The 22787-nt window shown below is 41.0% G+C and overlaps 1 protein-coding gene across 1 annotated transcript in view; it reads left to right on the plus strand.

The window, feature by feature from the left end:
• Positions 1-4281: 4281 nt before the first annotated feature.
• Positions 4282-22787, plus strand: part of atp6v1ba (ATPase, H+ transporting, lysosomal, V1 subunit B, member a) — a 46121-nt gene continuing 27615 nt past the window's right edge. Inside the window, exons 1-3 of the mRNA XM_063491540.1 lie at positions 4282-4495; positions 17489-17544; positions 17803-17901. Of these exons, the coding sequence (XP_063347610.1) occupies positions 4387-4495; positions 17489-17544; positions 17803-17901 (264 nt within the window). The 5' untranslated portion in view covers positions 4282-4386. The remainder of the gene's footprint in view (positions 4496-17488; positions 17545-17802; positions 17902-22787) is intronic.

Genomic DNA, 22787 nt, shown 5'->3' on the forward strand with positions numbered 1-22787 from the left:
AATGCTTGGGTCATAGTGTGTTAAAAGCCAGGGCATAAAAATGTGTCTTTAGTAGTGATTTAAATTGATCAAGTGTTTGTGCAGATCTAATATTTAGGGGAAAACTATTCCAAAGTCTGGGACCTGCCACAGAGAAGGCTCCATCGCCACGAGATTTGAGATAAGTCCGTAGGATGGACAGCATTAATTTTGAGCTACACCTCATGGTTTTTCCTGGAGCATAAACAGAAAGGAGCTCAGACAGGTAAGAAGAGCTCGGGCATTAAGTGACTTAAAAACAAAAAGTCAAAGTTTAAATTGGATCCTGTAGGCGACAGGAAGCCAGTGTAGAGAAGCTAAAACTGGAGTTATATGCTCTCGCGTCTTGACGCATTCTCAATCATCCAGGAAAGTAAATCTCCAAAAAGTTGATTCTGTTCATCTGGACGTAGCGTTTTGTGGGAGAAACGTTTCGTCACTCATCCAAGTGACTTGTTCAGTCTCAGCTGACTGCAGGTTCCCCCAGTCTTATAAACAGTACATTTGCATAATGACTGAAACCAGCCCACTGCAGTCTATTTAAACCTACAGGCCAGTGGACACTCTTTCAGTGATGAAGATGTACACATCCTGGACAGGGAGGAACGCTGGTTTGAGCACAGAGTCAAGGAGGCCATTTATGTGAAAAGGGAAAGACCATCTCTGAATCGAGGAGGGGGCCTAAGGGTACATCTGTCACCATCTTACAATGCTGTGATTGCAGCCATTCCCCAACTCTCTGTGAGTGGTACTCATGGCCATTGATCAGTGGTCTTTGATCAGTGGGTTTTGGTCAGTGGTTGTTGATCAATGGTCATGGCAATTTGCACAATTAAGATTAAGGAACTGACCTCCCAGCCCATTGTTCCTTCACTGGGCTGGTTTCAGTCATTGTGCAAATGTACTGTTTATAAGATTGAAAACCTGCAGTCAGCTGAGACTGAAGAAGTCACCTGATGATGACGAAATGTTTCTCCCACAAAACGCTACGTCCAGATGAACAGAATCAACTTTTTGGAGTTATATGCTCTCTCCATTTGGTACCAGTTAGCAGGTGAGCAGCTGGATTTTGGACCATCTGAAGACGATGAATGGAGGCCTGGTCGAGACCAAAATACAATGAATTGCAGTAGAATCAAGAATCAGATCAAACAATGATAGGTGAAAATATACAAATCATGTACACGGCCTAGAAACAAATCGGGAAAACAAATGCCTGAAAAAAACACAATATGCCAAGGAGTATCTAACAATGGACACACACACAATAATAATAACTCAATAACTTAATAAACCCTTTAGTACATTAGCAAGGAACGCTGTGACGATGATAGAGAGGGGACAGACGCTTTTTCCAAATCCAGTCAAGGAAGCTGACAAAGCACCGGCTCACCAGCACTTTCAAATGATCATTTATGTGAATATGTGAATATTATTAGTTGAACCAGCAGTTGTGCCAACACCCCCCCCAGATTGTGTTCATGGATTTGTGCTCCTTACAGGACAGCAACTACAGACATGATTTATAGAATATGATCCTGGACACTGGACAATATATATGCTTTTAAAATGAGCTAAAAAATGAACATATGTTAAACAGTATTACTATTAATACATTTAACACCGAGAGAAGAAGTGATTAGTTTTACTTATGATGCTATGCACAGTTTACCAATAATACAGCTTCATATGTCATATGCAGTGGGGTGTTTTATTTAAATCATAAAAATGGTAACATTATATTTCCTACTTGAGGTGTGTATGGTCAGTCTATCATCTCTGCACATCACCACACACCACTGCTCCAAGAGACACATCAGAAGGTATTTGGGGTTAGTGGCAGGGATTGACGCCTGCTCTACCTCCAGAGCTGTCCTACCTTAGTAAACGTGGAACAACATAACATCGCACAGCGTGACAATGCATAACATAAAGTGACAGAGTGAATTTTGGTTAATTGTATTCTCCAGTCACAGCATGCGAGGGTGACAGGACTGCATTAGAACACTGGAAACAAATGTTAGTGATCGTTTGTCCGTTTGTTAAAAAACGATAACAGTAACATTATTAGATACCACGGTAACATAGTTTACCACATTATTTGCAGTAGTTTGTTACAATGCAGTTTACAATTCAGGACACTGTTTGAGCCCTTCAACAACATCAACATGCAAAATAATTGCATGAGTATTTTGACACCTATTTTCCTAGATGGGTAGATCTGAGGAGTTTGAGGGAAATCATAACACTCTGAACTCATCATAAAAGACTCAGGGGGGAAAAATGGTATTTCTAAAATGAGGGCAATGCTCCTGTAGGCAGAAGCCCTTCACTTGCATTAATTTGCTATTTTTTGCATGCGGCCTGAAACATTTTGATGAGCTCTCTAGGGGCTGCTGTCAGCCTCACCATGGCAGTACTTACCACTTCAATCTGTAGTGCTTTTCTACTGTGAGAGAGCTGTGTGTATGTGTATGCTCTGTGCAACTGCCGGTGTGTTGATTGTGAAAGGGCCATGGTTGAAAAAAACCCACCTTCGGTTACAGCTACTGGACAGGACACGCGGTGAAAAATGAGAATGGATCAGAGCTTCCAAAATGAGAAAACAGCAAAGCAAAAAAATTTTAAAGAGAAAATGTGTGCAATCATGTCATTTTAGCTTTCACTCAACAGTACACTCAGCAGGACATTGTGTTTGTGGACGTGAGTGTGTATAAGAGAGAGAGAGAGGTAGGGAGATGAAACACATGAAGAGCACATTAGACACAGCTGTTCTTTAAGCTGCGAGCCACTTTTCATCTCAATCACATTTTAAATATCTCATGAACAGTGTCGGTGCTGGAGGGACAACTGTGACACTGAGGTGAAATAAAAAAGGAATCCTGTAAAAACAAGGTTAAAAACAAGAAGGAGAACCAGACCCCACTGCAGCTAACAGCACTCTTTGTCTTTTTCTAAATGAAAAAACAAATCATTAGAAGCTTGCAGAGGCTTTTTGTATCAAGCTAACGCTCTGTTTTTAGTTGGTGTAAGAATCGCACTGAATGTAGAGTGTTTTGGCCAAACGCGATCTTTGCTCATCACCAGGTTTGCTTCCATCTGATCAACTTCCCAGGACACGCTGCACATTTGGGATTACTCTGGTTTTAAACCTACATCTGGGTTGGACAACAACAAGGATAATATGCTTCACCACTCTACTTGTCAGTTCCTATTAATGCATCCTTTTAATATGAGTTTACTTTCAAGGAAACAAACCACTTCATTAGAAAAATAAGATGTCAAAGACAAATGGTGGTTAAAAAAACATATGTATATAAAAACGTGATCACTGCCCTCTCGCCCCTGTGGGCGGTCTATCCTTCAAGCTCCTCTACCAGAGGCCTGGGAGCTTGAGGGTCCTGCGCAGTATCTTAGCTGTTCCTAGGACTGCGCTCTTCTGGACAGAGATCTCCGATGTTGTTTCTGGGATCTGCTGGAGTCCAGCAGCCTCAGGGTGCTGGACTTGGGGTGAAAGCCTTCATTCATGGTCAGGAGGTTCCTCGTCTTGATATCAGTGGCTTCCAATGGAATATTGAGTCATTACAGAAACACATGAAGAACCAGGCAGGTTTCTGGCTGTGCAGAGTAGTTGGGGAACCATAAATAAACCTAGCAGAGTCCAGAGTTTGGAGAACTAATCTGAAAAATAGAATAGCATGAACAGTAAAACTGCAGAGGTTAAGAAATGCAGACTGAGGAAGAGTAGTGTGGCTGCTGGCAGATATGGATAATATGATAAACTTGAACTTTTTCCCTTTTACAATCATTTATTAAAATGTGTTTCATATTCAGCTGCAGCCAGCTGTGAGGTCAGTTTTACAATGCAGGCAAAGATTTCTTCATTCCTTCACAGTGAGCATGTTTTTATAAATAATAACTAAAATCACATTTTATCCAAGTTCATTTTTAACTTTTTCATAATGCTTTTCTTCTGCATTAATTAATTTAGGTATTGGATTTGTTTGCTAGTAGGTTGTAAAATATATTACCCTCACGATCTGTAATGAAATAACCTAAATTTAATCTTAAATACTTAACAAATCCAAATATCCCATTGTGGAATCCTACAGCTACAAAGAAAATCCTCTTCAGCTCACGTTAAACAGCCTTGTTGTTAGCTTTTCTTTCCTAATCGTTTGCTACTTACTGTACATTCATTACGTTTCTGTGAGAAGCAGCTACTTCTCACTGCTTTGAGTCCACGGCCTTTACCAAACATCCGTTTCCTGTGTGTCACATGACTCGCGCTCTGCTGTCATTCAGTAGCTCTTAGCAAAGCACGTCAACCAGCGTCAGATTTCTTAGGTTTCTGTACCTTATCCGACAATGGCAACACTGGTGGCAAACAGGGCGATGGATGTGAACGGCCTGGCAGCGGCTTCGAGGACACATACCCAGGCTGTGACCAGGAACTACATCTCTCAGCCCAGGCTAAGTACGTTGCTAATGCAAGCTACCAGCTAACAAGGTTGTTGTGTTGCGTTCGGTGATGTAGTTACGGTAGGAAACGGGATAACTTTGACCCAATGTATAAATGTAGCCTTTAAAACGGCACAAGCGACAGTATGTTTACGGACTCGTGCAACAGGTTAATGTGTAGTGTGAAAATATAAAGGTGTAAGATTGTGCTTAAGTCTTGGATATCCCATTGAACGGGGACGCAGCATTAGAGGGCATTAGCGTTAGCTAAATATCCACCTATGGTGCTGTACACAGGGTGTTAAACAAACCAGCTTTTATTTTATAAATATTAATAATTAAATGCGAGTAATTCGGTAAATGAACCTAGCTGCTGCTGTACATGCTGCGTTTAAGAATATGTCATTTCTGTCAAACAGCAGTGTAGCCACGCTAGCATGCTGCCTTTCACTAATGTCCCGGAACTATTCATCAGATATACTCAGCGTGTGCGGAGATATGTGGTACACTCAACTGGTCACGAATTTAAAATGTCATGTTTGCGTCTTTGCAGTGTTTTACAGGCAGAACTATATTACACAGCCTGTTGGTCGTATGGGCCAGATGGATGATCTGTCATGTGATCGGATCACATGAGTGAGGCAGCCCGTGGTTGGGGAAGCTGACGTTCATGCTCTCGTGACAAGAATTTCGACATTGCTTTGTAAAACGTATGACACAAAACTGTAGAAAATGTGAAGATTTACAGAGATCTTCTAAAACATTGACTCTCATTTGTCATCTGTCTATTAGGGATAGGTGTGGTGATACGGTATCTATACAGGGGCACCTAATATTGATATGTTTTCATTAAATTAAAATACTGTGAGAATATTGCAGACAGGAAGGCAAATGCAAAGAGATTCAGTCTGGCTTGGACTGACTGCAGCCACTGTTGACATTGTTGAAGGTTTGCAAATAATTTCAAAATCATTTTTCCATGCACACACTGTTCCCATTAGTCTGAAGCTCAGCTGGCTGTCAGCTGGTTGTGCAAATGTAATAGTTAAATGATCATTTCTGTTTTATGTGAATTTCTGTCTATGCAAACAGCAACACATTTGTAATTTTCACAGGTTTATCACAGATCATTACTGTATTATTGGAAACAGACTGCAGGTAATGATGACTGATAGCAGACTCTGTCTGTGGCAGGTTTTAGTCACCGTCTCGCCATGTTTGACAATCGTATTGTCAGCAAAAAACACACCAATTATTACAGCACATGGCATATCAGAAAATGTGACAATAATTTCATATTGTGAGTGAAATATGATAAAAAAAAATTATTATTGGGTGTGTGGTGATTCCCATCTTTACTATCTATAGTTATTTGCTCTTATATGGTTGTAACTAAAGGTGATATTTTTATCAGCAGCACATCTGTGGCATATTTAGTTGTTTTAAGTTATTAAACTCCCAGAAAGAAAATGGAAACAATTGAGCTGTCAGTCCATTTGTTGGTAATTCATTTTTGCTAAAGTCAGGATTCTGGTGTAGGCCCATTTAAAGTTATAAAAAGTTGGACTGTGTTCTTCTCTTTGTGGAATTTCCCCTTCAGTCACCATCCACCCAGCTGGCTGTAGAGGAAACGCAGGGACAGTAGCTGCACCTCAGCCCCTCACCTCTCTGACGGTGCACATGCAGGTTGATGTTGTTACTTCATCAGAAGCTAAAGAGGACAAATCCAATATTACAATAATTGATTTCTAAACCAAGTTGTGAACTTAAAGTGTTGCTAACCAATCACACAGCAGTTGTTGTGAAACAGTTCTGAAATGCTGCTTTTTGTCATCGTCATCAACATAGTTGAATTAAACAGGATTCCTAAAAAAACTGTCATAAAACACTAAGAACACATAAGAAAACACACATTTAAATGAGAGCAGAAATCTCTATGAACACATTAAAGCTGCTAAAGTCTGGCGGTTGGTAAATGTTTTAAATTAATTAATTCATCGTTTACATGAATAGTTGATACGTTAATATTTAAAAAGTCTGTTTTCCCAAACAAAAGTACATTTAACGCACATGTGCTCATACAGATATTTTAATAATATTAACTGAGAAAAGTTGATCTACAGCACAATAAATCATTTGAAAGATTACCAATGGGCTTGACCTCATTATGCTTATACGTTACGTTAATGTAGACATTTCCTCTATAATTTGACACACAAAAGGTACAAATGGGAGCATAAAACTCAGAATCCTGAACAAATGCCTCAAAAGGACAACCTAAACCACACCAACTCTTATTATAACATGTTGTCACGACTGCAAAATGTCAGTTATTGATCATATAGCCAGAGTCTTCTGCTGATCCGTATCAGGGTTTGGAATAAACTACTCGGGTTCTTTGCTTTAAGTCCAGGCCTGGTTGACAATGGTTGAATTCTGTAAAGAAAAGCTTAAAATGTTCCTTTTTCTATCCTTGTTGTTTTGCCGAGCATTATTAGAGTTAGGGCAGCAACTATCGATTGTTTTAGTACTCAAAGGATCGATCGAGAATTCCATCGATTAATCGAGTAATCGGATAGGAAATACTTGTCTCTTATTAATGAGCAGTAATAAATATTCAGTAATACATATATGTGTGTGTGTGTGTGTGTGTGTGTGTGTGTGTGTGTATATATATATGTATATATATATATATATATATAGTCAAAGACCATATAGGATATATATGCCGTCTAAACTAAGGCATAAAAAATATGTCTGTACTTTGTTTCTGGAGGTTTTTGTGCTGCTGAAACAGATGTTATGATGGTGCAGACATTAGTTAATATTAATGATAAATCAGTGTCCAGCCTAAAAACAGTGTACCTGGCCCATGGACATTTCTAATGGCTTTCAAAAGCTTTTATTTTTATGTTTACAAATATGAATGTAATGTAATTATTACAATATTTTATATTATTTGACTTTTAAAAATGTTACAAAAGCCTTGAAATGTTGATGGTCTGGCGCAACCATGCCCCCCTTTAGACTCAGCCCTGTTTCCTGCAGGTATGGCTTCCATGTAAAATGGGACGGCTGCCGTCAGCCTTCAGCACGCTGTAGAATTTAAAGGTGGTGTCACATTAGGTTAACAGTTCATCTGCATATTTGAATACAACTTGTTGTTGGTTACTGCAGGTTTTCTCTGTGTAAAGCACACAGTGGTGGATGGAGCAGCTACAAAGTTTCTTTTCTTCACGTCAGAGTTTGTTGATCAGGAGCTTTGATCAAGGCGTCCTGCATCGAGTTTATTTATAATCATATTATTGGAATGACTCGATGAATAGTTGCAGCCCGGTTTAGGAGCAGAGCATGAGGTTTTAAAAGGGTTTGTGCTGCTTCCACTTAGCTGTGTGATGTTGAGTCTTGGCTGGGCTGCTGCAGAAGCCCTGAGCCAGGAGGCCAGCGAGCAGTTTTTTTTTTCTTTCCTGCTCTTTATGCAAGTGTCAGAGAAGCAAGCATGGACTAAAAGCCTCTCAGCAAACTGGAAGGAAATGACTTAATGGCGCTCAGGCCATCTGAGAGCTAAGCAGAAAGGATGCAACATGTGATAAAACCCATCTTCTAAAAACATTGAACAATCCTGCTTCTGAAATACTCTAATTTTGCCGTCTTTTTTGTCTCATCAAACACATTACCAAACAGCAGCAGTCCACACTTATGATGAGGCAGCAATTTAGAGCTAAATGATAATCTCAAGTAACTGTTTGGAAAAGTGTGTTTCTCAAATAGTGCAGGTGCTGCATTCACAGTGTGTGTAGCCCTGCTGGGGGCTGGAGGAGATATGTGTTTTGTTTCCATTTGTCTTCAACATACTGCTTATATTTGGGAAAGGCAATGCCTTTGTCACAGTCTAAAGGTAGTGTGTGAGATTGACTTTAGTGCAAAACCATTGAATTTATACATCATTGAATGTATATGAATTCCAGTAATATAGGCCCATAAAATAAACCTGTAGTTTCTGGTGTCCTCTGCAGTTCATTTATAATCCTGGAACTTGAACAACATGATAGTGGACCTTGGTCTCGAGAGAGCAAAGAAGCAAAGAAAGCATAATTGGCAGCATGGATGGGGCCAACTGTAACTTGGTCAGTTGCCGAGCTTTAACATGGTATAGAGATGTCTCTAAAATAACAGTTATGTTGTCTTTCTTCACTTTGTTACACAGAACTATCTGAGAAGTGTTGAAAGTTTGAGTTGCTTTCAAGAAAATACTTGGCAGGTGATTGGGTTAACCATTTGTCCCTTTTTACCATGGGCCTACTTCAGCCAATCAGATAAGCAAAAACATGGGATACAGACATTGGCTTGGCTTGTCATGAAATTATTCTTTGTCACTATGTAAGGAACATTCACAGTCACTGTGTAAAGCGTTCGTCTAAAACCATGATTAGTCCAACTGTGAGCACATGGCTACCTGGTAAGACATACGTGATCAGTGTATTGCAACCTTCGACATCTCACAGATTCTGATGCTGCAGGTTTCGTCTCTCTCTACGCTTCACGTTTGGATGAATTCCCTCTGACTTTTGCTGTTTTGCTTCCATCACGATAAAATCACACTTCCTGCACAGCTCTCGCTCTCTCTCTCAGTGTGTATGTGTGGGTCATGCTTTTATACTAGAATATATTTTATCATGGGTAATGGTCAATTGGATCTGTGTCTCAAGCCGGTTTTGACCAAGTATGTAGGAGGGAGCTAAAGAAAAATCATTTTTGTCCCTCTGCCATGAAAGGCTAATGGGGTTTTGTCATCATCTCGCTGGGTGGGTGGGCAGCGTGGACACTTAAGTTTGTAAATATGATGGCAGCAAACCACTCCAGTGTGAGCTGGAGGCCACCGCTTGATGACCCAACAGAGCCACATCCACATAAAGCAGAGATGGCGTCCTAAGGCCACCGAGGTGAAAGCCTTTTGCCACGTGGCTTTGCTAAAGGACAGCCTTCAGAGGTACAAGCAAAACGTTCTTTAACCATCCTAATGATGTCGTTCACGGCGATGGGCGAGTCTTCTCCTACGTTTCTATACTCTGGTATAGGAAGGCATGTTGGTGGGATTGAAGACATCCTCAAAGTATTCCCCACATCACCTGACTACATCCTTAGTTGAAGTCAGTAGCACCTCACCCACACTACACCACGTGAGTAGAACACCGCTTTCCTGCTTGGAGTCGCCTGATGGCTTTTGAGGTTTTGCTTCAGCTACCTCAAGAACTTCACTCCTCTTGGAACGCTGCTACTGGGGCTGCCACAGACTAACCAAGCCTAACAGGGCTCCTGTAGCGCCTCCCTGAGGTGTCTGGTGTCCACCATACCACTACAACTGGCACCAACCTTCTTGCAGACACCTCACTTTGAACTCAATGTCCCCAGCCTCCCTCAAAATGCTGTAGGGGTTCTGTTGAAGATCCTAATTAAAGATCTTCTGCACCGGGGCCTCTGCCAGATGTCCCGGACACCTGGCAGCTCAGACTGGTTCCAGTATGTTGAGCTGGCGTATCTTGCGGTGACCCAGTTCAAGGTTTGTACTTGACCACAGTTGAGCTTTGTTAGTATTAATCTCTGTCAGTAACAGTAGGAACATCAAGAATGATACCTAATTTGACAATATTATTGAAAATAGTAAAAAAATAATAATACATTTTGGCTTTTTTTTAAATTTCCTTCTATTCCAAACTGTTACTGAGCAGTGATTCCAAAACCCACTGTACTCACCAAATCTCGAGCATGCTCAGAATCAGCCGCTGTTAGATTAAAGAAAAGTCCAACATCACTATACTTTGAACAACGTCCAACCAGTTTAGGTTAGTATTTCAAGCCATCAAAGAGTCTATAAGATCACAGTGTTGAGCTGGTTTTCCACTGCGATACCGACGTGACAGAGCTCTAAGAGAAGCAGCTTGAAAATCCACTCAGAGATGGAGCAGGAAAATAAACAAATAAAAAGGATTTCTCATCAGACCAAGTCCTTTCTTTTAAGAGGCCTTTGTCTCTCTCATGTCAAATGCGACAAAAGCTATTAGCCCATGAAATGGCTTGTCTTTGTTTTAGTGGTGCATTCTGTCATTTAGTGCTATGAAAAGACATGGAGCAAGGCACTACATTTCTTTGTGAAGATTTAATTATTGGTAATAATGTAGTCACGATAAACAAATGTCTCATCTGTCACTATGAAAGTAATTTCTATAAAATCAATGTTATTTTTTGCAACAGTTCTATAATCCACATTCTAATTAGGTTTAAGCAGCTAGCTTGTCAGTAGGAAAAAAGACTCTTGCGTGGGCGTTTGCCATTCTTTTCATGAAAGAACATTAAAATGTACGCTAAGGATCTGACACCATTTCAGTCTGTTGCAAGAACAGAAACCAATCAGCACACACTTGTTTCACTGACCACTGACGGCTCACTTCCTGAAATTCCTCACCTTAAGAACTGGTGGCTCTTGTTAGAAGAAATGCATTTCCTAATGCAGGAAATTCTCCATTGCAGAACTTCCCATAAACCTAGGACTGTAAGATTAGCATGATTTTGTTTAGTTTTAAACACCCTGATGATTAAATGTGCAGTGACTGGAGTATCTTTGTGCCCCAGCTCACAGCAGATCTTTACTGTTTGCAGGACCTTCTTTACGAGTGTGGCCTCCTTTGTTCTCTACTTGCACTCGATATTTTCTGTTTATTGAATAGTTCAGTTTCCGTTTCTTTTTGGTCATCACTCATTTTATTGCACATGATTACTTTTCAATATACTTAGAGTTTTGAAACGCGCTGCTTCCATTTCTTGTTGTTCCATAGCAAGGTCATTTGTTTTGACAGAAATAGTAAATGTGTATATTTTTCATGTAATGATCCCTTAAAAAATGTGTGTCTTGTAATTTATTATAATAATGCATTTAGGTTCCCAGATAGCCTGGGGTATGACAGCTGTCATAGAATAAAGTGTGTTTGGCTTAGCTTGATGTTATAAAAGCGTGAGGGTGCCGCGCACAATTAGCATTGAGTTCTGTGGGAAACCCGTCTTTGTCTACAGGATGTATTTGGGGAACAGCTTGTGAGGGCTTCTTTGTTGGACCGCTCTAAAGCCTCTGTCCCAGACCTCATCTTGACTCTAGTCTGGGACTACCCCGCAGGATGTGTTTATGTATTTTGAATCTTTCAATTCATTAATGCTTTTAAAAAAAAAAGAAGATTTCTTAAGTTTGTGTAAATTGTCATTATTTGTACCTGCTTATAGTGATGAAAGAAATCAATTGAATGGATAAGCTAGCACAATAAAATGCTCTTCATCTGCTCCAAATAGCAGGAGGCTGTTGCTCTGTCAAAGCCCAGGCGTCGAGCTATTGTAAGTAAAGCACTAGGCTATCTGTGTGATAACCAGCTGCCTCTCTGTATAGTCACTGGTTTTCCTCTACTAGCAAAAAGGCCCTGCATACAAGAGACCCCACTCTGTTAGAAAATTTGCTCCTGGTTCATGCCTGATTACATTTCCTCCCAATCAGTGCAGTGTGGTAGGAAGTCATCTTTATATGGAGTACCTGTGCACCTGCAATGTTAAAAGCCTGGCTCATTTTCTAGTGGTGTCAAACCCAGATGCTGCCCACATGTCAAAACACAGATTGTGTGCTGATTGGTTGGTGAAGATGTGCCTGTGCCCGCTGCTGTTTCTGACACCCCGCCCCCTGATTTTAAAATGTTTTCATTTTTTTTTATTTATTCCAAAAGTCTGTCATTGGTTAACAAAACATTCAACTTGTCCTTCATCTGTTTGCTTCATTTTAGTTGCACAATTTCATTTTCCCCGCTCTAATATTGAAAGCACAAAGTAGTTTGTGCAGGATAAAAATAATGTCAGGATATTTTTCCAGTGCTAGAACTGCATCACGGCACAGTTGGATGAAACATCACATTCTGATCTATAGAAGCCGACGTTGATTCTACTTCATGATGCAAGGTTTTCCTCCCAGTGTGAGGACTAGTAGTTACAGCCGATGAGCCACACGCTAGCTGTAAATAAGGGGAATAAACAATGTCAAGTGTTAATTTTGGCAAGATCTACTGATTTGGGTTTTCTCTTTTGAGAAAATCAAAGGGATAATGTGCCAGTAATCATCATGCTAAAGCCCAAGTCGCTCTCTGGTGCCTCCGTCAGAGTGAATGTTAGGCGTGGAAAATGCTCGTATGAATGGGTGTGAATGAGGCAGAATGAGGTTTGGGCTAAAACACACAGACAGGAAACACTGTGTTCATTCGGCTAAAACAGTGTATTTTAATGGAAAGTTTAGCAGTGTAGTGTTTTGGTCTTTGATATGCAGTTCCATGATCAGCAGACAGGCCTGAGCTCCACCGTCTTAGACTGTGGCTGGCAAAGGTAGATTGCACTCTGCTCTACAGTGTTGGTGAAGTCAGCAGGACCACCTGCAGCACGTTAGGCTAACCCTCCAGGTCACAGCTGATCTCTAGAGCAGCAAAACGACTGCTGCTGCAGCTCGAGATGCTGGAGCTGCTGTGGAGCTGAATGACATTAGCAACTGTTAACAACAGCAACCTCAGAATAAAGTATTCAGCTGTTTATTGTGATGTGGTCCATCAGCTGTAATCTACGTCTGTAAACAACAGGTCAGCTGATTCAGAGTGACAGATAGTTTTGGTAGATGTGCTGGCAGTCTGCGTCGGGCTAACTCGTATGAATACCATTAGCTGAGGGGTGTGTGTGTGTGTGTGTGTGTGTGTGTGAGCTGGTCGTAGGTTTTAATCAACTAGCATTCCTATGTCCAGTGGGGCTGTGGGAATCCCGTGAAGTAGAGGCTAAGACGTGATTGTGAGAGTGCACATCACAGCAGCCACTGCTTTGTAGCCCTCGCTTATTGTCAGAATGATGATGCTCCCCCATTTCCATCCTAGGCCAGACTCCCCCTTTCCTCCCTTCTCCTCCCCTTGAGTTCCCCCCTCTTTCTGCTGGGAAATTGAATTGTGTTGGAATGCTCTGTGCCTCTTTTCTCTGGCACTTGAATGGGCTCTTTAGTATTTCACACCAAGGTGTCCTTCAGGGTGCGAGGTCAGGCTACCAAAACAGCTTCTAGTGGCGGATTAGGACCAATTAACATCTTTGTACACAAAGGGCTCTGGCAGCTGAACAGGCTGCAGGGTGACCCACGCTGCTGTTGCATGCCAAACCAGGGGAACGCTGTACTTGAGCTGAAGTAGCAAAAGAGGGGTGGAGAAAGTTTTCTAAACCTATTGGGAAATGTTGCTACTTCACACCTCATGAACATATAGCCCATTGATGAGTCGTTACCTTGTGAAATGAGAGAGCAAACCACTTATTTTTTTTCCATCATCACAGTTATACATAAGAGTGTTCCCTGAACTGTTGTCTTTTTTTCTTCCCCTTTCATGTAATGATGGGTTAGCGTGTTGGGCCAGGGTTAGGCCTTTAATCCGACTGGAGCTGCTCGTTCAGAGCCTGTACACACTTTAGACTTTGTGCCACCGAGGCGTCCGTTGTTGTGATCGATGAACGCCACAAAGGCTCGTTTTAACGTTATGTTAGTACTGATACAAGTTATTTCAGTACTTGGTAAAAATAAAAATTTGATTAAAATACTCTGACTTGCAGTAACAGCTGTTTAACTCTACCTAAACGATGTAGGTTGAGGTGAAATAACAGGATCATCCTGTTTATTTGCCGCTAACCTCGTTACTCTTTGACACGTTGTGTAGCTCCAACATGTCTCTGAAATAATGCTGTGACTGTTTTACCTGATAGGACATCGACCGTGACAACGCACCAGACTTGTGGATTTCTGCAAAGTTCCTTTTTGTTACATAGTAACATTTTCCTTGCACCATTATTGTTACCTCTCAGTATAATTACCCTGATGTAGCTCTTTTGAGGCCTGTTAGCAATTTCTAGTTTAAGTCTATGCTGTGTGTTCATAAACATGGCTAATCTGTTAGGGTAATCCTGATGCTATGAATATTCACTGGAATTGTCAAATAAAGCTTTTTTGTTATGTAGTGTAAAGCACTTTGGGGTCCATAGGGACTAAGTAAAGCTCTATAAAAATACAGGCCATTTACCATGTAACTGTTTAAGGTTTAAAGTATAAACATGCCAATTATTCCAGGAATGATAATCTAAATTAGTTCTTGGAGCTGTCAGTCGTCCTTGTCAGGATGTGATGTGCTCTCCAGTTGTACACATTTGCTGTGGCTGTGTAGTTACACACTCTGCCATCATGCATGTGTTTCAGAAAAGCATAATGACTAAACATAGATCCTGCATCTCTGTAAACAGAATATTATTTTCTGCTGTCAGATTATGTGGACTATACACAGCCAGCAGGTTGTTATCACAGATACATGTTGGCTAGTATGTACTGGATGCAGCAGATGACATTAAAATGGTTAAATGAGGCCATGTTGTTTGCAGGAATATGTTTCAGCTATAAGGTTAATGAAGAGTGCCTTTAAGAGACTGCGCAGGCTTACACGGAGTGTCAGCGTTTTGGAAACACCTTCAATGACCTGTTTTGAGCATTTGGAAGCATTCCTTACATTAGTGTTCATTTCTATAAACTACATGTGTAGACTGTCCTCACAGATCTGATCCAGAGTGTGTCATGACTTAGCCTGAATATTTCTCTTCATTTTCTACACCAAACAATATGAGCTGGAAACCTTTCCCACCTAGAAAATCTCCCTGCTGTTCCTTTGTATTTCAGTTCAAGTCTTTTTGAGTTATGTGTCAGGTTCATATGCAGATATCAGGCTTTGTATACTGGTTCAGTGTTCTTGTATTATTTGGTCAGAGTGGTGCTCTTTCATGTTGTTTAAGGAAAGCTGTATGTTAAATGATGAAACCATGGACTTCCTGCCTGTCAGTGGAAAATGAGCAAAGCAAAGGTCATCTATAAATTGCCTGCCCCCCCCCCCCCCCCCCCCCCCCCCCCGCACTGCAGTGCAAGGCCTTGTAGAACAAACAGAGACAACTTGAGTCATTCACTGGAAAGTGGACCCTGAGGCCAGAACTGAGATAAAGGCTGTTTAGAGTAAAACACATTTTATTTTGGAGAGGAAATTTTATTTATTTCTTTATTTTTTGTGTTTGTCCTGCCCTTGGTTTTCATCATCACACTTGAGCCATCTTTTATGGCGCTAACTCAACAGTCTGTGCCCCATCCTCCCAGCACCACCTCCCATTCAAACCTCGTGTTCAACACACAGACGCACACAGTGTGTGTCTGACTAATAGAGGGTAAAATGCAGGTGTGTGTGGGAAATGGCTGCAATACTGTAGCGCATTGACAGGTTATTTTGTTGGCCCCTGCCTAATTAGTGGCATAGTGGATGCACCCCGCTAAGCTTTAGTGCTTTATGTTCGTAGCAGTCTGCTCTAATTTCCCCGAGCCTTTGATATCAGCCCAGAGATTGACAGTTCACACATAAAGAAGAACAGCAGACCCTGATAGAAACAATGCCGCCACCTTCAGTCCCCCACTCCAACGCTCCCTGCATGTCTGCATTTTACCACCCAGCTCTACAGATGTTCAGAGCAGAGGGATGGTGCTGGCTGACTGTAGTGTTTGCATGGCACATTTTATTGCTTACTTCACAGAAACCAGGACACTCTGCTGACCTGCTGTTCTGTTCAAAAGAGACTGAACCTGCGCTCCTTATTTACACTTTTTAATATTACCGTCATTTATGGGTTTGTTTAACTTACTGTCTGCTGCCACAGGTTAAACGGCAGTTTAGTATACGCCAGGTTAGGACAGGAAGGGCACCTATGTATATCTATAAGATGAATATGATATGGCGACGGCAATTTAAGGAAGGTCGCAGATGGAGTAGAGGCTGCCTGCTTTTGGATTTTTAAAGCCAGTGATCATTGTTAGGTGCAGCTCTGCATAAGAAACTGAACGAGTGGAGTTTTAATGAACTCGCTGCTTCCAAAAATATTCCTTCATTGGGTGTTTTTGATAATAGTGATGGAGAACAGTGTGCAGCACAGTGCAGAGGGTTACACTTGAAATGAACCGAGTCTAAAGGGCGTAGAGCACAGTGAATCTGTGCACAGTAATGCATAATGTGGTGCTGTAGGTGACTGCAGTGGATTTGTTTTTATTATCTGATTGAAAGAATTCTGATTAGACTGAATTTATTTTGATTCATAGTAATGACATCAGCCCTGCATTTGCTCTAAATGACCTGGATTCTCAGTCACATTGACCATCATCATTATTATTATTATTATTATTGTTATTATCATTATTATTATTATTATTATTATTATTATTATTATTATTATTATTATTATTATCATTATTATTCAGGGGCACAGCCCTAACAGGTAAGCACCTTCATTCCCACACCAGATGGAGACCCGTCCTTGAGTCTGTTGGAGGTTACTTCCTGTTAAAGTGCCAGATGCTGCTCTCTAATATTCTACAATCGTTAATAACTGGAAAAATTAGTCCGAGTGTTTTTGAGATGTTTGCTATTCTCATGTTGCAGGATGGGATCAGAATCCTTCTTATGGTATCAAAAATGGTATCGAGTATTTTTGTGGATATCAGTATTGAGTTTGAAATTCTAATATTGCGATAACCCGAATATGAAGTATTTCATGTATATTTTTTGAACATCTGTTCTCATGAGTCTTACGTGTTGATTGATTTGTGTGATTGATTGTGTGACGGTGTAATCGAACAATGTAAAATTCCTCCATTTCTTGACCTGACATTTGGCTTTTTGTGACATTTTAGGGCTGAAAGTGCAGTAAAGTTGTTCTCACAGCGAAAGGTCAGCCTGCGGTGATTAGCAGTTTTGGCTGTGGAGAAGTCTGCTTATTGCACTGCTGATAGGTGGCTTGCTCGCTGCAGAAGGAAATTGAAGTATTGTGTGTTATTTTCCTGTTCTGCTGCCTGTTGAGGTTCAGAAATGAGTAACCTGTCTCTCTCCTATTTCAGCCTACTCCACTGTATCGGGTGTAAATGGACCCCTGGTGATCCTGGACAATGTGAAGGTAAGGCTGCAAAGAAATTCTGTTTTTATCAGGCTTTCTGTCCGTGGTGCTGGTAATACTCGTTCATCTATTGTGCAAATCCTCTTACAATATGTATTAATTAGGTTGCAAATAGTGGCGCTATCGCTCGGTAAACTCCACATGTTTGTAGAAGTCAGTATAAATCAGCACTTTACTAGCCGATGTGCTCTTTTATAGTAATGATAAAAATGTGTTTTTCTGTTGCTGTAGTAACCGTGTTGGATCTCTCTGAATTAGTTCCCTAGGTATGCTGAGATTGTTCACCTGACCTTGCCAGATGGTACCAAGAGGAGCGGGCAGGTCCTCGAGGTGATTGGAACCAAGGCAGTTGTTCAGGTAAGAAATAGTGAGTGGTGTCAGCTCTGTGCACTGTGTAATTGCATTATGCTATCCTTACTTGTGCCCATGCCCCAATGTCCAGTTTGTTTGATTACTGATTGATGATCGTGGCCTGCTTGAAAGGTGGGCCCAGGTGTGGTTCGGTTGGACTCAGGTGAGGTACATATGCCTTAGCATGGATCTTCATCCTTCCTCAATGACAGCTTACACCATTAAAATTGCTTTGTTATACATACAAATATTTTTCCAGTTAAGCTGCCAAATAGTGCTGGGCGATATGGAAAAAATATTTATCATGATATGAATTATTTTATATCACGATAACGATATATATCACGATATACCACCTGACCTGTGGTCATCTGGAAAGTATGCAGTCTGCAAACAGCGAGTGGAGAGGGTGCAGTCTTTGTTTTGAGTTACCGTAAAGCATGTCGCAAATCCGGGTGCACTTAAAGCAGCACCATGTCGCAAAACCACAAGACAGAGTTTCTTTGCGAAAAATATCATTTTTTTATACTTAATTTTCTCTTGCATAAAGTTCAGAGTATGTATAGTGAGAAGACAACACTAATATATTTGCCACAGGCTATTTAACCCTTTAAGACCATAGAACCAAGTCCGCCAGAGCTTATGTTTACATTTTACATGCTGCAGTGCCATTTGTGGGAGCATTTCAAGTTGCTATACATCAATACAACCGTTATAGCCCAAATTTTAATAATACGTATGCATTAAGTCCATAGTAACTATATAAATTGCAAAAAAGTGCAATAAACTACAAAAAAAATTGAAAATTGTTCTTGTTTTGCTTTTTAGATATATTTCTAGTTAGAGAAATTTAAGAGGTTTATCCCTCAAAACTGTAAATACAAAAAAGTTGCACAAAATAGTTTCCAACCACAAGAAATTTATTTTGAGTGTCTTCATAGTTTTATGTTTGAGATACACTAATTTTAATATACTACAGGAAAAATGAAAATAAATATTATAATGCAAATTTGCAAAACAAACAGCATGTGCATCAAAATAAACTATTTCCAACAGTGTAATTTGACTTCTAAGCATCCCAGAAAGGATACAGAAAAGCATAAAGTCAAACATGACTTTTAAAAACGCCAACATAAGCTTTGAAGGTAAAAAACTAAATTTTTCGCGAAAATGACGTCACTTCCGGTTTCGGACAGGTAATGGTGGACATGCGATAGTTCCCGCTGACTTATATTCTAACATAGGAAGTGTTATGAACAGCTGATCGGATCGGCAAAGCGTGTTTCTGGAATATTATGTTTTTGTTGCTGCAAGTCTGGAATATTATGTTTTTGTTGCTGGAAGTGCTTTTTATGCAATTTTTGCAAAGCTATATGTGGAAGGAAACCGTGACCTAGGGCAAGCTAATGGAATAAGATGTAAGTACAACTCCTCCGGTTTCATATGCAAAAACAATTATTGCGCTACCTTACGTGGTTCCAGTTCTACAGGGATTTAAAAATAGTTAGGCAAAACGGAGTGTGCCTGCTCCGACCGGTTGTAAAGGGTTAATGATATATTTTATGTAATTTATAAAATTAGTGTTAGAAACGATAGAAACGATAGAAGACAAATGGCACGATAGACACTTTTCTATCGTCCACACGATATATATCGTCATATCGCCCAGCACTACTGCCAAATACATGAAATGATAAGATGATATGGGGACCAAAGCATACACAAAAATCAAAACCTGGTTGGGTACCATTCAAGGTCCTAAAATACATTCATTAACCATGCATACACTTTAACTTACTATTATGTTGCCTGAATGCTCCATAGTAGCAAACTAGCCTTTTTCATACTAGCCATAATAACCTGACAGAAGAAAGAAATTTTCCATGCAGAGACCAACAGCACCTCATACAGCTTTGCATGGTGGTTGGTTGTGACATGATGGTTGAACCAACCAATCAGCAGATCTAAAGAGGTTATGGTTGGAGGTATCTCACCAAATGAACATAAAACTGAAAAAGAGCCTGGCACAGCCACCGCATGAATCTACAAACACAGACATGCACCATGAGCGCACACAGCCACACAAAAGAATGGATAGCACAGCGGTAGACTCGGCAATGCAACATCAAAGGAAATTGTATCGACACTTAACATCATCATGATCAAGTAGTCAATAGTTCAAAATTGCTAAACTGCAATTTAACTTACTACTGATAATTAGAGCAGGAGATAACAGTTGTAGGTCTTTGATCACTGTGCTGTAGTTTCATTTTAGCAAATATGTCAGTGTAGAGCACCTAAAACAAAGGCTGTGCATATTTATTTGTTCAGGCAAACAATGACTCTCATAAACCAGCACTGTTTGCCTAAAGTGAGCATTCCTATCCATTTTTGTAGTATTTGCATTTATTTATTTATTTATCTATTGCCTTTCCTGTCCGGCACTGTAGCAATCAGAATTATTGTCTGAAGTAGGGCTGGGCGATATATTGAGTTTTTTAAAAATATCGATATATTTTCATATGAGATATAAGATGTGACAATATCGTTTATATCGATATAGTTTATGTTACGTTATAATTATACTTGTGGAGCCGCTAGTTTGCCTCTCTTTCGTCCACTTTTGTCTCTACGCAACGTTACTCTGCCTCGCCTCTCCTTCACTGAACACAACTCCCCCTCCTCCCCCATCGCTTCACCTGCAGGCAATGACAAGATGGACACGGCAAATCTCTGTTAACGAGTTACTGCGGATTGCCCCGTGCGTGGGGCTGGACGGCGTCAACGTGTTAGCGAGCTAAGCGCGCTAACCGCGCTAACGAGCTAAGCACGCTAACGACATGCAGCCCACAGGGGCTGCATGACCTAAAATCCTTTCATTTTCTCAAAAAATGACAGTGCGCCTTACGTATGAATTCTGGTTGTGCTTACTGACCGCGAACTGATTTTATGTGGTACACGGCGCTCAGCAATCTGTCAAAAATGTTTTAGTACGACTTTGCTAAGCTACGGCGCTGCACCGCTTGATGGATTGTCGGAGCATTACGGCTACCGTAGTCTGGAGTGATACGTACTGTGCTTCAACGTAATATTACCGTATTGTGTGTGTATAAGGACCATAAATGGCACCTGTTCAGAGACACGGTTACAAAGCGGATTTCAAACTCCAGGCTGTCAGTCACACAGTAGAACTTGGGAACCGAGCAGCTGTGAAATCTGTCTCTTTGTTATTATGCTCAGCGTCTGTTAGTTTACATTTTGACTGCACAATTGTGAGCTTTTTGTTATGCACAAAAACAACATTGTTTTCTTTTATTTATGGAGGATTATTATTTAATAAATGCTGATAATTTATTTTTGAGTAGTTTTTTTCATGTACATCTACGCTGCATGTTAATAAAAGTGCCTGTGTGACATCTGGGACACAGCTTTGACTAAGAACTCTGTATTTGTTCTTACCTTATGGCTTTAAAAAAAAATAAATCGAGATATATATCGTATATCGCCATCCAGCTAAAAAATATCAAGATATGAATTTTGGGTCATATCGCCCAGCTCTAGTCTGAAGGCCAAGAAACATGCCCAACAGATTTATTTTCCCAAGTAGACCATTACAGCTTTGTTATACTGGTCCACTTGATTGTCATATTTCATTTGACCTTTATTATTTATTTACTTTTTACTTTCACGTTTTTTAATAATAGAAACAGACAGGACCGGGAGATAGGAAAGGAAAAGACGAAGAAAAGAGAAGTTGGGAAGAGGCTGAACAAAAGGAGAGGGAAAGAAAAACGGAGGGGAAGAGAGACAAGAGAAAAGACACACAAAACCCGCTGGATCACCTGCTGGGAAAAAAAAACAAGCAAAAAGAGAACAACGCTGTAGGGAAACCACAGCGACAACCTAGATAAGCATAAGTAACAGTAAATAATAAATATTGAATGTTACTGAGCAGCACACAAAACCGACAACGAATGATATGTTTAGAGGCAGCAGCCAAGGAGTTTACAAGGTTTCTCCATGTAACTGTCTAATAGTAGGTAGGTGTGGGGAGCCATAGCCCTGCCCCCAATGACATTAAGCAGGCATGGAGTAGATCCAGGCCCCAGACATCTAGAAGGCCCCCCACAGCACGAGAGCCCTAGGAGGACCACCAGAGGGGCAGCCGCAGCACCCACCTAGAAAAGAGCTGAGGAGAGCCGCAGACGGGGGGGTCAAAGTACCCCCTCCCTGGAGCCCGCTCCTCCGCTGATCCAGGTTAGGGCTAGATCAGCCCTGGCCCAGCCCTGGCGCGGAGGGCCAGGGTTGGGCCCCTGTGCACGCATCCACCCACAACCCCAGCAACACACCAACCAGGACCCAAGCCCCCAAGGCCCAGCCCGGAAGCGGAGCACTCCCAGAACCCCAGATCCCCAAGTCTACCCCAGAGCCACCCAGGGGCAGCTAGGGTTACCAAGTCTGTAACCTATGTCTGCCGACACAGACCCTCCCGCAGCTGTGCTGCACGCAGGTGCCAGAAAAACACCACCCAAGAGCCACCAGCGTTCCATCCAGGTCATGACCGCAGGCCCTGGGTTGTAATTGTCAGGTGTATTGCCTTGACTATGTGAGCAGTTGTTAGAAGCCCATCTTGAACATCCATTGACTGTATAGTGCACTCTATGTAGTATTTTATATTGTATTAATTGTAGACTGGGATTTCTAAACAATTTAAGTTTAAAGGGAACTCATCCCTGACCCTGAGTCAATCCATAATATGGACTGGAGGTGCTGAATCTCATTCCCACCGCTTCATACTCATACTTCCAATGCAAGCTGGAGGCCATCACCCGATGAAGCCAACAGAACCACATAATCCGCTAAAAGCAGAGATGAGATTCTGAGACCACCCT

The sequence above is a fragment of the Pelmatolapia mariae genome, linkage group LG13 (genome assembly GCF_036321145.2).
Source record: "Pelmatolapia mariae isolate MD_Pm_ZW linkage group LG13, Pm_UMD_F_2, whole genome shotgun sequence".
Lineage (NCBI taxonomy): Eukaryota > Metazoa > Chordata > Actinopteri > Cichliformes > Cichlidae > Pelmatolapia > Pelmatolapia mariae.